We start from the raw sequence: 21,388 nt of genomic DNA, 5'->3' as shown, positions 1-21,388 counted from the left end.
TTGTACTTCTGTAAACCCTGAGTTTCCTCTGAATCTGCTAATGACTTCCTCTTGTCTGTGGATAAGTAAATTTTTTGTCACAAGCTTCCCTGACTGATGTTATCCCTCCAGTTGCCAGAGAAAGGCACAGCAACAATCTTCTCATGGCTGTTCCTGGAAATAAAATGGCTGAGATGTGCTCAGCAGTGACAAACCAGAACTCAGGGGCATGACAGGAGAGAAGCCCTCAACTCAATAAATGACACATGACATGTCAGAAACAAATTCAAAAAAGTTCCACTTTGGCATTTTCACAGCTTTTAATTTCCCCAGCAGTAGAAAATCTGCATTAATAAAGGTGGGGGAGAAGGTCTACGGATTTGAATTTTGGGTGTGAAATGGTTTTTTTTCCTTACAAATTTTATTGTCTTCCAAGACAAATACATGTACAGCTGTTAATTCTCATGTGCAATAGTTTTCAAGTTGGGGGGGGTCCAGATGTTTTCCCTTCAGGAAATACCACTGCTGTGTTTTAGAGACAAGGTGTCACTGTGGTCTAACCACTCAGCCTCTTGGGCTTGCTCATCAGAAGGTCGATGGTTCGAATCCCCGTGACAGGGTGAGCCCCCGTTGCTCAGTCCCAGCTCCTGCCCACCTAGCAGCTCAAAAGCATGCCAAAAAGTGCAAGTTGATAAATAGGTACTGTTCCGACGGGAAGGTAAACAGCATTTTCGTGCGCTGCTCTGGTTTCGCCAGAAGCGGCTTAGTAATGCTGGCCACATGACCGGGAAAAACTGTCTGTGGACAAACGCCGGCTTCCCTCAGCCAGTAAAGCGAGATGAGCGCTGCAACCCCAGAGTCGTTTGCGACTGGACTTAACTGTCAGGGGTCCTTTACCTTTACCTTATATTTTAGAAAATCACAGAAAACATTATGCCCCCAATCTAACTTATGTTTACAACAGCATGCATTTTTGCATGCAGATTCAAACCCTAGAACACACTACAAAGTAGCTGTGGCTGCTATCAAGTAGCAGGAAGCACATTTCTATGTACCAGATACAGCTAAGCATGTAGATGCAGAAACTTGCTTACCTGCATGCATAGTCCTACCTGTGTCACGGCAAATACAGTATTTTTCTGTGTGTTAGAGGACCTCATGTATAATAGCTTTTTTGAGGGAAGCTAATGTTGCAATGAGAGGCAATCTAGGGATTGTGGTTTAACGTGTTGTGAACATTCATTCAAAGATAATCCATGATATAACTAATAACAGTGACACAAGTTCCTTATCCAAGCTGTTTTCTAAACTGGCGTGTGTGTGTGTGTGTTTATTTATTTATTTCATTCTGTACAAGCCAACAACTGTCCCAATGTAACACTAAAATAGAACAGCTCTGGTGACCATTTTATTTTGTTTAAAAAATACTTGGAAACACCAAAGACTACTCTTTTCCTTTTCTTTCCCCTCTTTCCAGTGCTGAAGATATACTATGAATTAGTTAGAGGGCAAACATACTTACCTGATGGCAGGTTTTCGGTAAAAGAAATGGTGCATAGTAACGCTGCCCTAGTTGACAATCTAGAACAGTTCCGTGTACAAGAATGACCTCATCCATAGTCCCATCAAAAATGTCACATTTGGTGTGGTTTGGTACATCCAGCAAATAAATATTAGAAAGTTGCACACACATCTTGTAATTCCAGTCCTACAATGAAAAGTCATATGATACAGTTTCTGCAATTGTTTACAGAAGTTGAAATATGATATGAGTATAGTGGCTTAAACTTTAAATAGCTCAAAGAAAATCAGTCTAGCATTGGTAAGTCTATATTTACATTTTATTTAGTGGTGCTGTTAGGCTTTCTGTTTTATACTGTTGCATATGACAATATGACTTGGTAAATGGAGGTATGTGTACTTACCTTCATTATTTCCTTGGCCTGTTCGCTAAGCAAGTAAATTATGTAAAAGATTGCCCAGCATAAGCAGTTAGTTTTCAAGTTGATAGTTTTGAATGTATTCTACTTAGTTATCCCCTCATTATGCTTTTATTAAAAAGGTAAAGGTAAAGGACCCCTGACAGTTAAGTCCAGTCACAGACGACTCTGAGGTTGCGGCACTCATCTCGCTTTAGAGGCCATGGGAGCGGGCATTTGTCTGCAGCCAGTTTTTCCAGGTCATGTGGCCAGCATGACTAAGCTGCTTCTGGCGCTACGGAACACCGAAACCAGAGCAGTGCACGGAAACACCGTTTACCTTCCCGTCGGAGCAGTACCTATTTATCTACTTGCACTTTTTGGTGTACTTTCGAACTGCTAGGTTGGCAGGACCTGGGAATAAGCAATGGGAGCTCACCCTGTCGTGGGGATTCGAACCACCTACATTCTGATTGGCAAGCCCAAGAGGCTCAGTGGTTTAGACCACTTTTATTAACAAAGTTTAAAATGTAAGTTTTACACAACAATCCAGTCAGACAATCTAAAATGATGAGCAAACAAATCCACACCCCTACACAACCTTGATTACACCATTTCAGCTGTAACAACAATTTAGTTATCTACCTTGGTGTGCCATCGTATTAACCCAATTATTTAATCCAAGACAAAAAAAATTCACATATTCCATTTTACTTTCCATTTATTGTATGTCAGTTTTAGACATTTTAATGCCAATCAACATTTCAGTTCAAACTCCATGCTTTTTTCTAGTATTAAGCTGCAAAATTCCAACAAGTTATGAATTAATTAAAGTCTAGTCATGGTCTAACTCCTCTAGATAATCCAGTATAGAATAGAACTGGGGAGAAAATAGGTTCAAATCCCCATTCAGTCATGAAGCTCACTGAGGATGACCTTTGGCCAGTACAGTATCTCCGCCCAACCTATTTCAGAGTTGTGAGAATAAAAAGGTTGCTGGACCACAGATAGATCCAAGTGAGCAACATGTTCCAATGAAGACTGGGAGTGGACGTCCTCCTCTAGGCTCCACCCCCTTGCAGAAAACTTCAGCACCTTAAGAGGGTGAACCCTCTGACCTGAAGGGGGACACTCCTCTGATCCACAGCCTCCCTCCTGGTACACTCCTTGCACTGCTGGATTGACAATGTGCACTAGGGTGATTTTGCCTGATTTTAGTGGGAGGAGCCACTCACTGCAAAATTGGTAAAATACTGACCAGTTAAATATGCCTAATTGTCTCACATAAATTTAAGATGTAGATTTCGATATGGTTTTTTTGTGTGTGACTGCAGACAACACAGAAATGTATTACACATTACACATGCAAGAACACATGCACCTACCTGGTTAGGAAGGTTTTCCTTGAAAGTTCTGAGAGCAATATCAAGAGCAAGTTTCAGCCATATTTTATATTCTAGGGAGGGGGGTTCCAAAAACTTATCAAAAGCTTCTAGCAAATCATCTATAGAGATAAAACATGTCTGAAAAAATAAAGCAAGAAAATGAGAAATGATAACCTTTAATCAAAGCAACGGTGTTTGCATATTTCCAAACATTTTGAGTGCTACATTCTAAGAAAGAAGATAAATTCTGCACAATTAAAATTCTTGTTACATTTCATTTAAATTATATATTCCTAGGCGGAAAGAGACATTTCTGTATTTAAATTAAATTTCTTAAGAATTATCGCATGAGAGAAAAGTTGCTGCTTTAAACGATACCCTTCTGGGGCCAATTTGAACATTATAGCAATGGGACAATTGTTTCTGCTGTCAGGATTCCTCTTGGTAGTTGGGATTCAAAGGCTTACAAAAATGTTAGGCATGCCCAGTGAGGATATTGCTACGTCTCCTCAATTTCAAAAGCAATTTGCCTCCTAGAATAGAGGGTCACTGTGTAGGAAACCCAAACACCTCTTTGATATATGGAGGTAGCTGTGTAATTCTTTGGATCCCAGCAGCAATAACCTCTGGATACAGCTGCACTCGGGCATTGTGGGACTATCAAGATGGTGGGTGGCTTGCAGACAGGAGCTACAGTAGATCAAATCACTGCTGCTATCGCAGTGCTGCCACTACTGAAGGTAAGGTCCTGAATCACTACTGCTATTCTCCACAGCATAATTTCCAGTGTTTCCAATCCTTTTCATTTTGTCTATTAACTGTACATAGTTACATTACTTATGTTTATGCTCCAAATCTTTCCTTTCTGCTAAAAAGAAAAATACATTGCCTGGTAATTTCTGCTTCTATGTACAACACACTTTGCTTTTGCAGATGCTTTTAATGGCTGCTTTCATACAGCTCTGTTACTTCACTAGAAACCTCTTCTGATTAAATGCAGGATTCTCAGGTTGATTGCTGAGATTTTCAAGATCTTCCACTCTTGTATACAGTTCTAATTTGACTCGGTTCAAAGTTTTTATTGTTTTAAGCCTAAATTCAAAATTTCATTAGCTGCTTTTGCTGTTGTGTCCATTTCCCCAACTTTCATGTCAGTAGGGATAAGCAAGTGACACCCTCCAGATGTTGTACCAGAATTCCCATCATTCCTTTAACTCTGGTAATTATCACCATGTGGAGAAAGAGATGTTTCTCTCTCATATTACTAGGGGATCATCCAATTAAGTGGAATGTTGGAAGATTCATGACAGAAAATTGAAAATGCTACTTCGCAAAGCACATAGAAAAATTTATGCAATTTGCTACTACAAGATGTAGCGATGGCAATCAACTTGCACTGCTTTAATGGGGGATTACATAAACTCATGGAGAATAAGGTTGTCACTGTCAGCTAGTCTTGAAGTCCATTATTACCCCCAGTGTCAGATGCAATACACCTTTGAGTAACAGTTGCTGGAAATCAAGAGCATGAAAGTACTATTGTCCTCATGTCCTCCTAGTGGGCTTCCCCTAGTCATCTGGTTGGCCACAGTGAGAAGTGAATGCTGGTTATGTTCTCATGTTCTAAGACGAAATTTGTAAGAATTCCCAAATCCAAAACTGGATTAAAATGTAAAAAACCAGGTTTCACTAATACACAAAATTTCACCTCCGCTCTAGTTTAAATCTATTGCCAATTATTAAGCAAAATGAATTTCATGTAACATATTGGAAAGCAGAATTCTCCAACCTGCACAGCAGTTTCACATGTAACGCTATACTCCATTTCTTGCTTCGTCAAGCAGTTGAGTTCTCCTATTATAGCCCCAGCAACCAGGTAGTCTGTATAGGAAGTGATTGGAAGACGTGCGCGGATTTCTTTAAAAGCTTCTTTGCTAACTCCATAACGAGGAATGGAACCAGAAAGCTAGTAAACAATTTTTAAAGGAAGGAAAACAATATTTAATCTCAGATAGAAAAAAAGTAAGATCTGCTGTAGATCTTTGGCAGCATTCAACTGAATAATTGCACAGGCAAAATGACATCTGCATGCCCAATGGGATTTCCCTGCTCTCACCCCATGCTGTACCCAGATCTGCTCCAGAGGGCGTGGGGGACACTAGAGCAGAGCTGAGGGGGGATGGGGATGGGGAGGAGGATGTTACATCGCGCAAGGAAAAAGCCTTACACTGATGGGAAGACTGCCTGAGCGCTACCTGAATTCCACCCTTGTTCCAGTCATAGCTTTCAAAATCTACACTTGCTACATTTTCAGAAAAGTGCAATACTAAGACTGCAATTCTATACATGTTAATGCTGAGGTAAGTCATACTGGGTTCAAAAGGAACTCATTGAAGTTTACTTAAAAATAATAAATACATCTTTATTTCTCTTCTCACACAAATGCAACTACATGTAAATGCTGACCATGTCAAGATTCACATTTCTTGCACTGTTTAAACACATATGTAGATACATTGGTAACACTAGCTAGCCATCTCTGAAACATGTTCTGCTTGCTATCAAATGGTGGCTTTCATACTTTTGGCTAAATTCTTTAGCTCCTTCTTATGAAGTTAGATGGTATTTGCCTTATGTAACTCATTATATAAGATTGTCCAGTTGGAGATCTTGGGCTTAACAGAAGGAACATGACCCTCCTGCTCCATGCTAGAGCCATAAGAACATCATTCTGATGTATCTCTGGACTGAAAAGTGGGAAGATTCGAGCTGAGTCAACTGTTTCTCACATTGCAAGTCTTCCTCAGCAGCAGTGATATCTGTACCTCCATAGAGAGTAGTGGGGCTGCTAAAGACTTAAAAAATAGGTAAAATGAAGTCCAACATAGCTACCCACTATGAATCAGAGGGGGAGGTGTGACCATTTGGGAGACTTCTGGGTTGGCTGACAGAAAATGTTTGTATTTCCCCTAGTTTCCAGTTCTATTTTAAAAATATGTTGACTTCCTGTGCATACATGTGCACAATGCACCAAAGCCCTCCAAGTTCTTTGTGCACTGGCCTCCCACACAAAAATTGAAATGGATACTGTGAACAGATATGGGCATATCTAATTTCCTGACTTTTCTACTGTTTTCCAACTTCTACACCCCAAATTCTGTTCTTTAACGTCAGGCTTTGTATCCACGTACAGAAGGATCTTCCTCACTGTCTTTCAGTGAAGTAATTCAGCTCTGCACTTGGGAGATGTTCTGGCTAGGGTGTCTGTCTGGTTTTTTTTACTTACGTAGGTGTCTGAGAGATGGAATTGCACCCTTTAATCAATTTTTTTTTAAAAAAAATATCTTAATAGAGCAAGCAAAACTGGTGCATGAGATTTAGCAGGATTGAGCACTCAATTATTTTTTTCAAAATGTTAAAGACCGTGCAAACTTTAAACATAGCTAGCAAGAAACACACTGGATCTATATGTCTGAGATCAAGCAGAGTAAATTTTCTTTTAAGGGGCTAATACGTCTACAATTTTCATGCACTTATGTGGGGGGGGGGGATTACCATTTTGGGTTCCCAATGCAAGTCAATGGGGAATACAAGATTCAGATTTCTGAATCTTGATTTGGACTCTGAATCAGGTTGCTGTGAGTCCAAACATATCTGCACCAAACAGGGAAGACTCTTGAGAGTCCCATGGACTGCAAGAAGATCAAATCTATCCATTCTGAAGGAAATCAGCCCTGAGTGCTCACTGGAAGGACAGATCGTGAAGCTGAGACTCCAATATTTTGGCCACCTCATGAGAAGAGAAGACTCCCTGGAAAAGACCCTGATGTTGGGAAAGATTGAGGGCACAAGGAGAAGGGGACGACAGAGGACGAGATGGTTGGACAGTGTTCTTGAAGCTATCAACATGAGTTTGACCAAACTGCAGGAGGCAGTGGGAGGCAGGAGTGTCTGGCGTGCTCTGGTCCATGGGGTCACGAAGAGTCGGACACGACTAAACGACTAAACAACACTGCCCCAAACCAAATCAGAGAGGCCTTGCCCAGCTCTAGCAGATACTCTACTGTCCTGCAAAGGCACGTCGCTCTCTTGTGCACAACTACTGCTAGCAAACTGGAGTGTTCTTTACGGTTTCCAAGCACTACAACCTGTTAAGCAATGATGTACAGTGGTACTCAGGTTAAGAACTTAATTCGTTCCAGAGGTCCGTTCTTAACCTCAAGCACCACTTTAGCCAATGGAGCCTCCCGCTGCTGCTGCTGCACCGCTGCCAATTTCTGCTCTCATCCTGAAGCAAAGTTCTTAACCCAAGGTACTATTTCTGGGTTAGCGGAGTCTGTAACCTGAAGTGTCTGTAACCTGAAATGTCTGTAACCTGAGGTACCACTGTATAAAAAAGAAAATACCTCCTCCACAGCTGATGGAACTTTTACCACTATTACTGACAATTTCCCTATGGGGTCTGGCAGGCTTGGGATAAGCATATAGTTCACATATAGCTGAATTTCTTAACTCTTGTCTCACTGGTCTTATTTTATAAAGTTACTACCTACTTGGAATTCCTGAGCATTTAGCAGGCTATAGGTCTAAATAAAAGTACTATCCATTTCAGTATCCAGTAATTTGTGTTTTAAATTATGAACCAATTTTATGATGCAACACAAGATCTGAAGAATGTATTTCATGTAATACAGGAATGAACATCATTTTCAGAGACCATACAAATGATTTAAAACAGATGTGAAATTCTCTCTATGCAGACAATTATAGGCACTGGTGATGACATTAGATACATATGACTAATCACGCTTAATGCTTGCTGTTGCCAATTTGCCTTATTAGCACAAGCAATTTGGGCACAGGATGACATTACTTTAATTAATGTAAGCAGCTTGTTCATTTATTGAGTAGGGTACATTTGTAGAAAGGTTACTTTATCCGCAAATTAATCATAACCTTCTTTATTATTATAAATTCAGAAAAGCTGAGGAGGAAAAAGACTTCTCCAGGCAAAGCAAAAAATTAGGTGATGAAAGTCTAAAAGTAATTTACTGTTATTTTACTATTTTTTTCCTGCTGAGGTGAACTAAGGTATTTTGTCCTTTATATCTGAAAGCTGTATATGAGGGGGAGACAAAATTGCTATCATTACTTAAGCCAAGACATTATGACAATTAGGAGGAGACGAAAGCAAAAAAGAAAAGCCTGTGAAGATTTAATATAAGTTGTGTGCGCGCACGTGTTCCACTTTTTCATGCAATAAACATGTGTCGATCACTGTGGTATACTTAAATTAGCATACAAAGACGAGGGAACAATTCTGACCATTGTTTAGCCACAATAAAAGATACTTTGAAATATAACAGGATGTTAAGCTCCATATTGACTCTTCTGCTGTTTATATGTCAAAATAGTTTTTGATATTTTTGAAAAATTATATTTACTAAGAGTGAGATCCAACATGGTGCAAGTGGACAGTCACTCATGCAAGGCACCCACTCGCTTCTTTCTTTCCCCATATGCTCCCAAAATCTGCTTCAGAGAACTGTGGGACACTCTGGTACAGATTTTCGGGATGACCAGGAGTGGGGAGGGGAAACACAGAAACTGGAAGTGCCATTGTGCAAGCAGGTAGACATCACTGGATGTTTCCAAAAATACATGAGTTTTGGAATTGGAAACATAGCAGCCTCAGTATTCTGGGGATTTGAACAGTTTTTAAAAATCCTATTCAAAGCTATTTCTGTTCCTATATGACTGATTTTATTAACAGGAGCAACAGGAAGGGACAGCTGAGAAAGCCACTAGGTAAAAGGTTGAATTACAACATGAAGTATCTGTTCAAGCTCAGAAGAGGCCAGAGGCATCTGTGAAGCTTGTAGGGGCTGGGGCAGGGGGCAATATAAAACATATCATGAGAATTGGGGCAAAAACTGGAGAAAGAGGGGTGATCAGGCAAAAATGATATTGGGCTCGTCTCTGTCTAAATTCATACAACTGTTGTAAGGACACCTCTATACTGGAAATAAGGAAGCAATCCTATGGCTGCTCAGAGCTCATTGCAAAGAATCAGGACAACTGAAAAGGCTTTGTTCATTGTGTCCAGCCGCCGAACTTCAATTAGCAGAGGGACGCAGAGCAGGACCTGATGTTCAGTGAAGTGCATGAGAAGGCACATAATGTATTGGGGGGGGGGGGATGGTTTCCTCAAAGAAACCCAAACGTAAATGAATTTTAAATAATTCAGGTAGGTGATAAGAGCATGGATCACTGTAGCCAGTTAATGGGTTCATCTACATCAGAGTTAAGATTTGAAGCTGTTTGTGTTTTTATTTTATTTTTTAAAAAAATTTGCAATGGCCACAAGCCAACCTTCTCATCCAAGTTTCCACATTTCCGCCCTGCTAAATTTGGATTTTCCCAATCAGCAGATAATCTGATACGGGAATAAAATCCAAAATAAAATTGCACATTATTCAACTGTGGATGCATTGAACCACATTGTATGGATGGGCTTTTTTTTACATCTGTGGTGGTGACATTTTGCTTATTGCCTTCTGTTGCCACATCCACTACTTTCATTTTGTTTCCATCACTCCAAAGGAAATGATAGAGCCTGCCTTTTTCCATCAGTTTGTGGTATTTTATAAACAGCTCGTTTGCAGAGAAACATTTTTGCACAGCAGCTGCATTTAAATTAAAATAAAATTTGTCCTTGCCAGTATAGGAGTTGGAAAAGGGAAAGGAGAGGGAAGAAGAAGAGGCCTTTCATGCAAGCGACTACAAATTGCCATGCCAAGAAAGGATGCAACATTCGTGACTGTTTAGTTTAGAGAAATGGAGAGTAAGAGGTGACATGATAAGAGGTTTATAAAATTATGCATGGCATGAATAAAGTGGAAATATATATTTTTTTAAATGTCCAGTAGCACCTTAGAGACTAAGTTTGTTCTTGGTATGAGTTTTCGTGTGTGTGTGCATGCACACGAAAGCTCATACCAAGAACAAACTTAGTGGGTCTCTTAGGTGCTACTGGACTATCTATCTATCTATTTATTTCTACTGCGTCAGACCAACACAGCTACCTACCTGAATCTAGAACCATGGATAAAGTGAACAGAGGAAAGTTTTTCTCCCTCTTTCCTAACACAAGAACTTGTGGATATACAATGAAGCTGAATGTTGGAAGACTCGGGACAGATAAAAGGAAGTACTTCTCCATGCAGTACATAGCTAAACTATGGAACTCACTCCCATAGGCGGCAGAGATAACCACCCAACTGGTTGGCTTTAAAAAAGAATGAGACAAATTCATGGAGGACAGGGCTACTGATGGCTACTAGTCACGGTGAGCCATGGTGGCTATGCTCTGCCTTCACAGCTGGCGGCAGCAATGTTTCTGTACACCAGTTGCTGGAAACTGCAGGAGGGGAGAGTGCTCTTGTGCTCAAATACTGCTTGCTGGCTTCCCACAGGCAATTGTTTGACCACTGTGAGAACAGGATGCTGTACTACATGTGCTGTCAACCTGATCCAGCAGGCTCTTCTTGTGGTTCTTATGCGTCTGAGAAAAGAAAGGGGAAAACCCTTTTCTGATTTGTGACTGTGATAGTCCAAAAGGACTCCTAAGAATTGGGACTTTTTACGCATAGCCAACAAGAGAAATAATGTCTGAGGAGCACTTGGAGGGCAAGGGACATTCACAGTCTCAAATAAATGTACAGGAGCATTTATCTGGCAATTCCTCCCTTTCCCTGCTGGTGACAGCAAGGATATAAAGCTTTATATTTGGGCAAGGTGAAAGGAAAATCTTACTCATATGAACGTAGCAACTTGAATATTTCAACCTGTGTGGAATTTCCCTCATGAGGCAAAAGTGGATGTGGACAATTGATTTCCCCACATAATCCATTTACAGGTTTATAGGTTGGTGGTGATAGTGACAAAAAGGTGCTATTTATGTTACAGCTGCATAAGCAGATAAAAAAATAAGTCATGACCATATATATCCCTATAAAAAGTTAAAGCCAATAAAAGTGTGCTAAAGACTTGCAGTAAAAAGTTATAAATTATATTTAGTATAATATTATCCACCATTGTGGTGTCCCTAATTTCTTGCCAGTTATTTATGTTGCTCAGGTATTTTGTCTATAACTATCATTTACCTTTATCATTCCTGATACAATTAAATGGATTCCTTGTGGTAATTCACCTTCCTCACATATCATATCTCCATAATCATAATAAAGAATTTTTGCTTTTCTCTGAAAATAGCAAATAAATGAACATGGTATAGAAAGTATTACAGAGCATAAGACACACAGTACATTATTAAGTATGCCAACAAAATGAGGGGACATAAATATTTTAAGATTTCTTAAGATATTTCTGAAAACTTACTTTGGGAGGACAGCAAAGGAGTACTATTTACAGCAACATTTTATAATAAGTAGACTGCAGTGTAAGATGTTTTATAGATACAGTGGTGCCCCGCAAGACGAATGCCTCGCAAGACGGAAAACCCGCTAGACGAAAGGGTTTTCCGTTTTGGAGGTGCTTCGCAGGACGAATTTGCTATGGGCTTGCTTCACAAGATGAAAATGTCTTGCGATTCCTGGGGGTTTTTTCCGCTCCCCACCCCCTTTTTCTAAGGCACTAAGCTGCTAATAGCCTTTTAGCAGCTAATCCGCTAATCCCTTAAGCCTTTAATAGCCGCTAATAGCACTAATACACTAATCCACTAATGGGCTTGCTTCGCAAGACGAAAAAACCACTAGACAAAGAGACTCACGGAACGGATTCTTTTCGTCTTGCAAGGCACCACTGTATATGGCAGAAAGATAATGGGCAGATAATACCTGAAGAATCAGCAAATATACATTCAATTTATTTAAAAAGTTTTAAATAAACAAATGGAATACTGATTGGATATCTATTATATCTTAGTATAAAAGGTTTGAAAGTATTTTGACTATGTAACATAAAGGTGAGATATGTAAAAGAGACAGTTTAAATGTGCATGGTAGTTTTATGGTGTGTCTGGAAATGCATAACTTGTAAATGTCATTAATAGTAGTCATTCATTGTGTTTTCCAATCTATAGGAAACTGATCAAAACTTTGCAAATCTACGACAAAGATGTTTTGAGAAATGGAAACATAACACTTGAGAGAGACAACAGTATCTGGTTTGAGGCAGTGAAAAATTAACCAACATTCGGGTTCAGAAAGTTAGACATCTTAAAATCCTATTCATCATTATTCATTAAAATGTCAAATAACAAATAGATAATTTGAAATACAAAGCCTACAAAATGTTCACATTGATTAAAGGTTAAATACTGACATATTTATATAAGTGAAAAACTCAGGGACAAATTAGACAGTATACACAAATATGCATAAAAAATTCTAAGCATTTTAAAACAAAAAAAATCACCAGAAGATTGTCATTTTGATAAGATGAGACATTGGAGAAGGGTGTCATGTTACCCATTCAAAAATCACCCCTCAAAAACAGCTCCCCTTATCCCAGGGCAGGGTTCCAAACACATAGTCAAACATAGGGAGTAAATAAGAAAATCACACATTCATGAGAGATGGGTGGGGACAGGAGCTCCCAGGACACTGGTCAGGGTAGGAGATTCCAATGGGAAAAATAGAAAAAGTGGTCATCTCACATGGAGATATTCTATCTTTGTAAGGCCAAGGTATCACAGGAAGTGAGAATGAAGAAAAAATGATTTTTTTTTTTTTTGTTAAAGCAGCAGCAGTTTTCAGAAGATGGGAGGTGAGGTTGTAGAAAGCAATGAATAGGGATGGGTTTTGGAAATAAATGTTGGTTGACACACATAATGATACATTACATTCCTTTGAATCTGAATGTATAAGCTCTCTCTGTGTACAATCTGACTGCACCGGACAAATGAAAAATATTACACATCAAAATCAAGGAGTAGTAATTGTGCAATAAGAGTAAAAAGAGTGGGCTGACGAGCCTTGGATTCTGAGATAACAGATCATATTCAGATGACAAATTCAATGCACGGATGCAAGGCTGGCTGGCCAGTCGGCCAGGTAGCTCCTGATGAGTGGAGCAGGATCGGAAATCTCCCATGGAATGAAGGATCTACATTCTTGGGGCCTTGTATAAATAAGACACAGACTATTTTTAAGCATAGAAATATGTTTTACGACTATGCTTACCTGAATGTATTCTACCTGTTTTTTGTCATTCTGTAGCCAAATGACATTACGCAGAAGTTCTTGTGCAGTAGGAGGTGCAATTGTAGATGGAAGTGTTGCAAGCTGTTGTTTTTTAATTAGAATCATCTAAAGAAGAAAAGTAATCTTACAATCTACAGAAACTAGTCCAGAACTGTGGGAAATGATTGCAGCGAAAATAAAACGTCATGTGTTGCTAAGTAAGCAAAGGGTTAAGACACATGGAGTTCCCCCCTGTAAATTCCTAGAGAGGGCATTCTGTGAGGTCACATCCTTTGCTTGCCCTAGCAAGAAAAGTAACAATGGGGAAATAATCCTTACTACCTCCTCCATGCTCAGAGCTTAGTCTTTTTTCTTTGTCATGTAGCTGATGGGAAAGGATGCTAGTCCTGAGCCCTGACTCCATTTTGATCTCAACTGTGTACAGTGGTACCCCGCAAGACGAATGCCTTGCAAGACGGAAAACCCGCTAGACGAAAGGGTTTTCCGTTTTTCGATGCGCTTCGCAGGACAAATTTCCCTATGGGCTTGCTTTGCAAGACGAAAATGTCTTGCGAGTCTTGAGATTTTTTTTTGCTCCCCACCCCCTTTTTCTAAGCCGCTAAACCGCTAATAGCCTTTTAGCAGCTAATCCGCTAATCCCTTAAGCCTTTAATAGCCGCTAATAGCCGCTAAACCGCTAATAGCGCTAATCCGCTAATAGGGTTGCTTCGCAAGACGAAAAAACCGCTAGACAAAGAGACTCGCGGAACGAATTAATTTCGTCTTGCGAGGCACCACTGTATTTTGTAATGTACAAGTATACTCTGCCTGACTTGTTTTTCACTGCTACTTTCTGCTTTCTCATAATATATGTGTAAGTTGTATACACATGTATACACAGTCAGTCCTATGCCAATTGCAACAGAGTCAACTTACAGCAACTGCACTGTGGAAAGGAACTTTTGTTGCAGCTCCTGCTCTAGTGGGGCTGTTTTAGCAGTGCTCCAGGAGGGTTTTCCTAGCTGCTTTGGAGACTCTAGTCAAAAAGTAGGACATTAATCTACTCATGAAAGATATGGTGATACAGTTATAGTTAGGCACAGATATATACATAGGTGTGGATTTTAAAAATTACCTTATGTAGTTCAGCACCTTCAGTTTTGTCAACAATTCCTCCCGATATCATAAACTTTAGAGTTTCAGAAGCTGTGTTTAGCACTGTTTGGACTGCTTGTTTGGTTTTCACGCCTGTGACAATCTCTGGATAATCACGCTGCATTAACCCTAAAACAAATTAAAATATTAGTTACCTAAACAATTTTCTTTCAGTTGAGTTGGGATCAAACATTTCTTGCCTGAAAATACTGTTTGCCACAATGATCCCCTTTGCTGTTTACTTATGCTGTAAGTAACCCCATTTCAAAAAAACCCTGCCTGTTTCCTGAATTCAAGAGGAGCAGGAGCAGTCTTAATAATAAATACAATATCTTAGGACTTTAAATTTTCCTCAGAATTTTATAAAAGTTTTGGAAATTGGAATTAAGTAAGTATAAATTATTTCTCAAGAACCACCCAGAACAATTTGTATGTACAGTGGTACCTCGGGTTAAGAACTTAATTCATTCTGGAGGTCTGTTCTTAACCTGAAACTGTTCTTAACCTGAAGCACCACTTTAGCTAATGGGGCTTCCTGCTGCCGCTGCGCCGTCGGAGCACGATTTCTTTTTTCATCCTGAAGCAAAGTTCTTAACCCGAGGTATTATTTTTGGGTTGGCAGAGTCTGTAACCTGAAGCGTCTGTAACCCGAGGCACCACTGTATACCTCATTAAATTCCTACCTAACTCTTTCATAGCCTCTTGTTTGTTCATTTCCAATATTCTATGTATTTCCTGTAAAAAGGGAGAAAATACACCTTATATATTAAGCAGAACTCGAGTTTCCTTGAAAGGTAATTACATATCTATAGCCACTAATGAATAATTATACCAATTTTTAATAGTACATATGTATTTCTGTACTTATTTTTTAAGTATGATTTTATTCTTGCCCACAACCTAAATGCTTAAAGCACTTAAAATAAAGACAACTATAAAGCAGATTCCAGCTAGAATACAAACCATGGTTTACAATACTCACCAGGCAATGCTGGTTCATTTCAGTGAGATATGGGGAGGGGAGAAATCTGTGGCATGATTCCCATTTCCTAACAACTAAGTGTTATATCTGAACTGAGTTCTCTGTACTACTTCAGAGGGCATCATCCTATGGTACTTAAAATTAATGTGGTTGCTTGACGGAAACCAAGCTGTTTCATTAAGGTTCAGTTCTCTTATCTTGATCTTGTTACATTCATATTTTTTTTAGATTCTACTAGCCTGAACTACTTCCGTGTGTTCTGAGCTTTTTACAAGTACAAAATAGCATGTAATCCCCTTGTGAAGAGTCCTTCTCAAAATATATTATTGACTCTTTAAAGCAGAAAATGGGAACCTGTGGCTCTTCAGATATTGTTGCACTCCACCACCCCAGTCAGCATGGCCAATGGGTAGGTATGATGGAAGCTGTGGTCCATCTGGTTCCACAGGTTCCTCGTCCCTGCTTTAAGGAATGGTATCACAAGTGATGTAATTTTCTGCTTAAAATGTGAAGTCATGTACTCACTTGATAAACTCTCTCATGGCCAGCAATCTGTCCAATTAAACAATTTGTATCTTCTTCACCTTGAACATATCCTTTAGCGATATCATACCGGAAAGTGAGCTGTCTGTTTATTTGCTTCTCCAATAAATAAATCGTTCTAGGTATCACAAGCTGAAATACATAATGTATTTAAATATACATATATCATGTATTGCACAGTTAATGCTCATACCAGACCATTACAGCTCCTTCAACATTACCCAGCCAGGACCATAGGACCATATCTTCCACAAATTCAATAAGCTGCTTTTAAACAATGTCACAAACGCTCAGCTACAACTCATGCCAAGTGCCTGCTACATTCTAGTGAAGCAGGATTGCTCTGGGAATTATTATTATTATTATATTTATTTATACCCTGCCTTTTTTCCTGACATGGACTCAAGGCAGCTTAGGAATTGAGTGAAGTCATTCATAGGAATTGAGGAAAAGCCCCTCCCAACGATGTCATTTTTTCTAGAAGTCCTGTCTGTCAACAGAAGGTTCTCCCCCCACCCAAAAAAATACCCAATTCCTGAAGAAAATATAGTTTTCTACTAACAAAGCATAACACATTACTGAAAAAATGATCAATTTCTTTTACCTTAAAGAGCCGCAGAATTCTTAAAACACGAATAAACCGAAATATCCTGATAGTATTAATCATATGATACGTTGTACTGAGTGTTTTAAAGAGGTTAATAATCATGACATCTACAACTCCCACTACTATGATTATAAGATCAAACTGGTTCCAGTGGTAAAAGATGTAGGTCCTCCCCATTGCAAAAGCCTGTTTAAAACAAATATTTAATTGACATCAAACATTGTGTGTATTAAGCATTTTACTCCTCAATTCACAGGGCTCCCAAAGCACCTTACATAATAAAAACAATTACTAGTAGTAAGAAGAAGAGCCTCAAAACGTTCTGTATTGGGGACTGGTGTTTTTAATTGGTTCACAAAGACATGGAATAAGTCATGATGTGGACAAATTTGCAATACGCCAAATTATTCAGCATAATGAAACCCCCAGAGAACTTACAAGGGCTTCAAAAAAATCTCTCCAAACCAGGTGAATGGAAACCAGTACCAGTACCAGTTACTGGTGGGAAGCAACAATTGGAGAGCCTAGTATCTTCAGGCCCTGCACAAGTTCACAAGGTTGGCCACTGTGGGAAACAGGATGGTAGACTTCTGGTCTCACCTAGCACTGATGTGCTCTCCACATTAATGTACGGTATTCACTGCCACAAGATTTTGAGATGGCCACAACCTTGGACCACCTTAAAAGGGGATTAAATAAATTCATGGAGAAGAGGTCTACGATTAACCTTTATGTACTTCTCTAAATTGCTGTAGAGGCAACAGCAGAGGAAAATTATTCCTAAGTTTTCAAACATAAAGCATAGACACAACACAATTCTATAAACCTAACCAAATAGAATTAATGGGGAGGGCGTGAACTCCACTGACTGCAATAATGTTCACAGGCAGCTTTGCACACAACTCGAGTGTATGGGGAAAGGGACTGTCAATATGGAGATCTCCTCATACACAGACATCTCTGTGATCTTGCAGGAGGTGATCAAGAGAGGAGCGGGATCAACTCTCAGTCAACACAACTATAGTTGTTTCTTTTAAGCCACAGCAAGAATCAGAACATTAACTGAAGAAAAAGAATGAGCAGGGTGTGATATTTCCAAGAAACAAGAGTTTCAATTTCACACTGTTGGTCAAGTAAATTCAAATTCCATATTGTAAAAATGTAAGTCAATAATGATTATATGTCCGCTGGAAGGACAGATCGTGAAGCTGAGGCTCCAATACTTTGGCCACCTCATGAGAAGAGAAGACTCCCTGGAAAAGACCCTGGTGTTGGGAAAGATGGAGGGCACAAGGAGAAGGGGACGACACAGGACGAGATGGTTGGATAGTGTTGTCAAAGCTACAAGCATGAGTCTGACCAAACTGTGGGAGGCAGTGGAAGACAGGAGTGCCTGGCGTGCTCTGGTCCATGGGGTCACAAAGAGTCGGTCATGACTAAACGACTAAACAACAACAACAAAGTCAATAATTAAAAATACAGTTAATACAAATATTGCAATACTTTGAATATCCAGTACCTTAAATAATGCTTCCATTATATACAAAGCCAGATAATAGTAGTTGCACACTTTTAGTTCTAGAACGAATGTTGAAGAATACTTTGGTATAAAGTGAAGAACGATAGGGACACAGTTCAAAAATGTCATCATGGTACTTATATATTCAAATTCATCCATGAATACCATATGGTGGCACATTCTTAAAAACTTGTTTCTGGGGAGGGAGAATAAAAATTTGAGCTTTGATTAGTTACCAAATCATTTAGAAAATTCTGACCACTACATTATATTTACTTGTTCATACCATGCGTGGGTAATTAGACTATTTAAAAATGTATGATAAGACCCATAGACAGGCAGGAATCTAGCAACAACTAGAGGTGCTAAGGAGTCTTGTGAAGCTAAATGAGAAGAATGAAAAAGAGTCCTGCTCCTCTTCCTTTCCTAAAACTGGGCACCCCTCCCCATTGGAAATGGGGGATTTCCCAACAGAACTATACATAATTGTATGGACTGTTTGAGACACTCACTCACTTCTCAAACAAGGGGGTATCCAGAGGTATCTGAGGAAGAACAGTACAACAACACACTTGTATTCTTTTCTTTCTTGCCAACACTGACCTTGCTCCAAAGAAACGTGATGCTGGCAAAGCCAAAAGTAGAATTCTGCATCCAATCTTCTACCCATCACTGTCATCAATGTCTCCTCAGCCTCAGCCCCCTTTCCCTGACTAAAGAGTAGGGAGTCAGCGGAGAATGCTGACAGCTCCTATGCTCAGAACTGGGCCAGAACACTGGCTGGAAAGAAGACTCAATTGAGCTCTATACTGATCTCCACCTGCACACACAGGGATATGAACCAGTCAAGAGAAATCTAGACTCAGGGCTCCCAGCACTCAGCCATGCCGCCCCCACCCCCCGAGCCTAACCTCCTGTGCCACTACGGCTGCATTCCTGCAACCTGAACTGTGCATCCAAAGGTATCTATCAGGGTTACAATATAAGCACCACCATCCGACTTTAGCACTCCCTTGCCTTATAAAATCCAAGCTTCAGAGCTTGCTCTTCACTTTGAATAATGTGCCTCTCTGGGCAGGATCATGTCTGGAGAAGCCAACTCCTCCCTTCCCCACACAGCTGACTTTCGCACTGATTATTTGCAAGCCTTAGCTCTCTGATCTTACTTGCTGATTTTGGAACTTGCTATTACTTGCTTTTGGTCCTTCAGAACGCTGCTTGTCATTTTGGGACTTGATTAACTGCCTGGAACTGAACTTCTCACCTCTAGACCAAGTCAGCTCTCCACAGAACTGGAAACTTGATTCCTTGTGGCCAAACCCCAGCAAACCTCAACAACTATGCTCAATATTTTTATTACTAATCTTAGCAAATGAGTGTGTATGTCTGTATAATTTTACTGTGTAAGCACACTACCTTTTCTATCAACCATATTTAAGCAAACATTAATAAACACTAACTTTGGTGCCTTAAATGTTTCCTCTTTCACGCTGTAAACCCAATCAGATAGCAATTTCTTCAACTTTACCAGCACTCCTTTGCTTTCCCAATAGGTCTTTACTTCATGAATATTCATAAACCTAAAATATTTAAGACAAGGTAATTGAGAAGAGAAGCTAATAGTAAGAAAATAGTAAGATCCTAAAGATATCTCAACTTACATGAATGAATTCATGTATTTCATACATGAGTGAATTTGAGAATACAGATATCAAGACAGCTGCTTCATTAAAAAAAAAACATTAACAATGCAATCCTGAATGTTTCCTTAGAAGCCTGCTCTTCAGGAAAAATGATCAAGGTTGCTTACAAAACTTCACTTTTAAATAACAGAAAGATACAAAATCAGTGGAGAAGGAAAATAATGACCATACGAAGGTAAGGTCAGTTCAGCATCCCGTTTTTACAAGGTTCAGCCAGTTGCCTATAGGATCCTGAAAGAGGGACCTAATCCAATTTCACACCAAAAAGGGAAATCAATCAATTCTGCCCAATATACACTCTTTTGCAGAGCAATATGCTGTAAGACATTGCCTTTTTATGTTATTTCCTCCCTCCAGATATGCATTTTTATGCAAACTTAACCACAGCATTGTGTATTTTTGCACACATTACTTGACCAAAGTATACTGCATATTTGGAGAAGTGTCAGTTTTGAAGGACGGTGGTGTTTCAGAAAGTTCAGGTCAGAAATTATAACTCAATCAAATCTCTCTGTCATCCCTAGTTAGGACCAAGGAATCTCCCTCACAAGGAATGTCCCAGGCTCCCAAGAAACCATCCTGGTGAGAAGGGCTCAATTCTCAGCTCTTGTCCTACCTTTTTAAACTGTTGACAAATTCTAGTGAGCTGATGATCAAATTCCCCTCTGTGTACGGGAATTTTAGGGATGTGATACAAGGGAGAGCTGGCTTCCCCCAATTCAAGATTCTGGGGGTGGGGCTGATCAGGTACTGAGGAGATTCACCAGAGACTAAAGGAATTAGGGTTCCATTGCTCTTAGCTGATCACATAAATGCCATTAATGAATTGCTGGATGACCCATTTTTTTTGCATGCCAGCTGAAGGTATTTTGGCAAGTGGCTAAGACTGCTTTAGTTAACGAATATATGTTTTCATTCTTTTAAAGCAACTCAACTAAGGCAACGCTCCACTCACAAGTTCCCCACCTGTGTTTTAGTGCCACTACTCTCCTCCATTTTTTTCAGGTGTTTGGAGCATCTTTTTTTAATGCTTGTACAAATATGTCTTGCCTGACATGAAACTGCCCACCCCCAAAGGCTGCAGACAGTACTCAGAAGGTATTCTCAAAGGCAAAGGCTCCTGCAACCCAGGGCTCAAAACATGCAGTTACAGCCAAAGAGAACAATCAATCTGTGCAGGCTCAGCAAGCCAGAGTGCTAAGTGGGATAAGTGCTGCAAAGTGGGCAGTCATAACCACAGCCCTGTCCTTGGTTCAATGTGTGGCAATTACTACAGGACTCTGTCTCAGTTGCTCTAATAGAAATGCCAACCGGACCTCCATCTTGTCAGGGTTGAGCTTCAGTTTACAAGTCATCATCCAGTTCTTTATTGAGTCCAGACACCAGATAAG

At 39.7% G+C, this 21,388-nt stretch overlaps 1 protein-coding gene across 5 annotated transcripts in view; it reads right to left on the bottom strand.

The window, feature by feature from the left end:
- Nucleotides 1–21,388, bottom strand: part of LOC310671366 (solute carrier family 9 member C1-like) — a 52,225-nt gene that overhangs the window by 3,544 nt on the left and 27,293 nt on the right. For 3 of the 5 annotated variants that reach the window (XM_083427153.1, XM_083427152.1, XM_083427154.1), the window contains 11 exons: nt 19,755–19,874; nt 18,295–18,490; nt 16,773–16,961; nt 16,151–16,300; nt 15,327–15,378; nt 14,624–14,772; nt 13,489–13,614; nt 11,449–11,547; nt 5,073–5,249; nt 3,284–3,421; nt 1,502–1,687 (listed from right to left, as the gene is read on the bottom strand). In XM_083427153.1, the coding sequence (XP_083283279.1) occupies nt 1,502–1,687; nt 3,284–3,421; nt 5,073–5,249; nt 11,449–11,547; nt 13,489–13,614; nt 14,624–14,772; nt 15,327–15,378; nt 16,151–16,300; nt 16,773–16,961; nt 18,295–18,490; nt 19,755–19,874 (1,582 nt within the window). The remainder of the gene's footprint in view (nt 1–1,501; nt 1,688–3,283; nt 3,422–5,072; nt 5,250–11,448; nt 11,548–13,488; nt 13,615–14,623; nt 14,773–15,326; nt 15,379–16,150; nt 16,301–16,772; nt 16,962–18,294; nt 18,491–19,754; nt 19,875–21,388) is intronic. The other 2 variants (XM_083427156.1, XM_083427155.1) reach the window with 1 other exon arrangement.

This window comes from Podarcis tiliguerta (genome assembly GCF_965153285.1).
Source record: "Podarcis tiliguerta genome assembly, chromosome: 1".
Lineage (NCBI taxonomy): Eukaryota > Metazoa > Chordata > Lepidosauria > Squamata > Lacertidae > Podarcis > Podarcis tiliguerta.
This window is presented reverse-complemented; position numbering and strand designations above follow the sequence as displayed.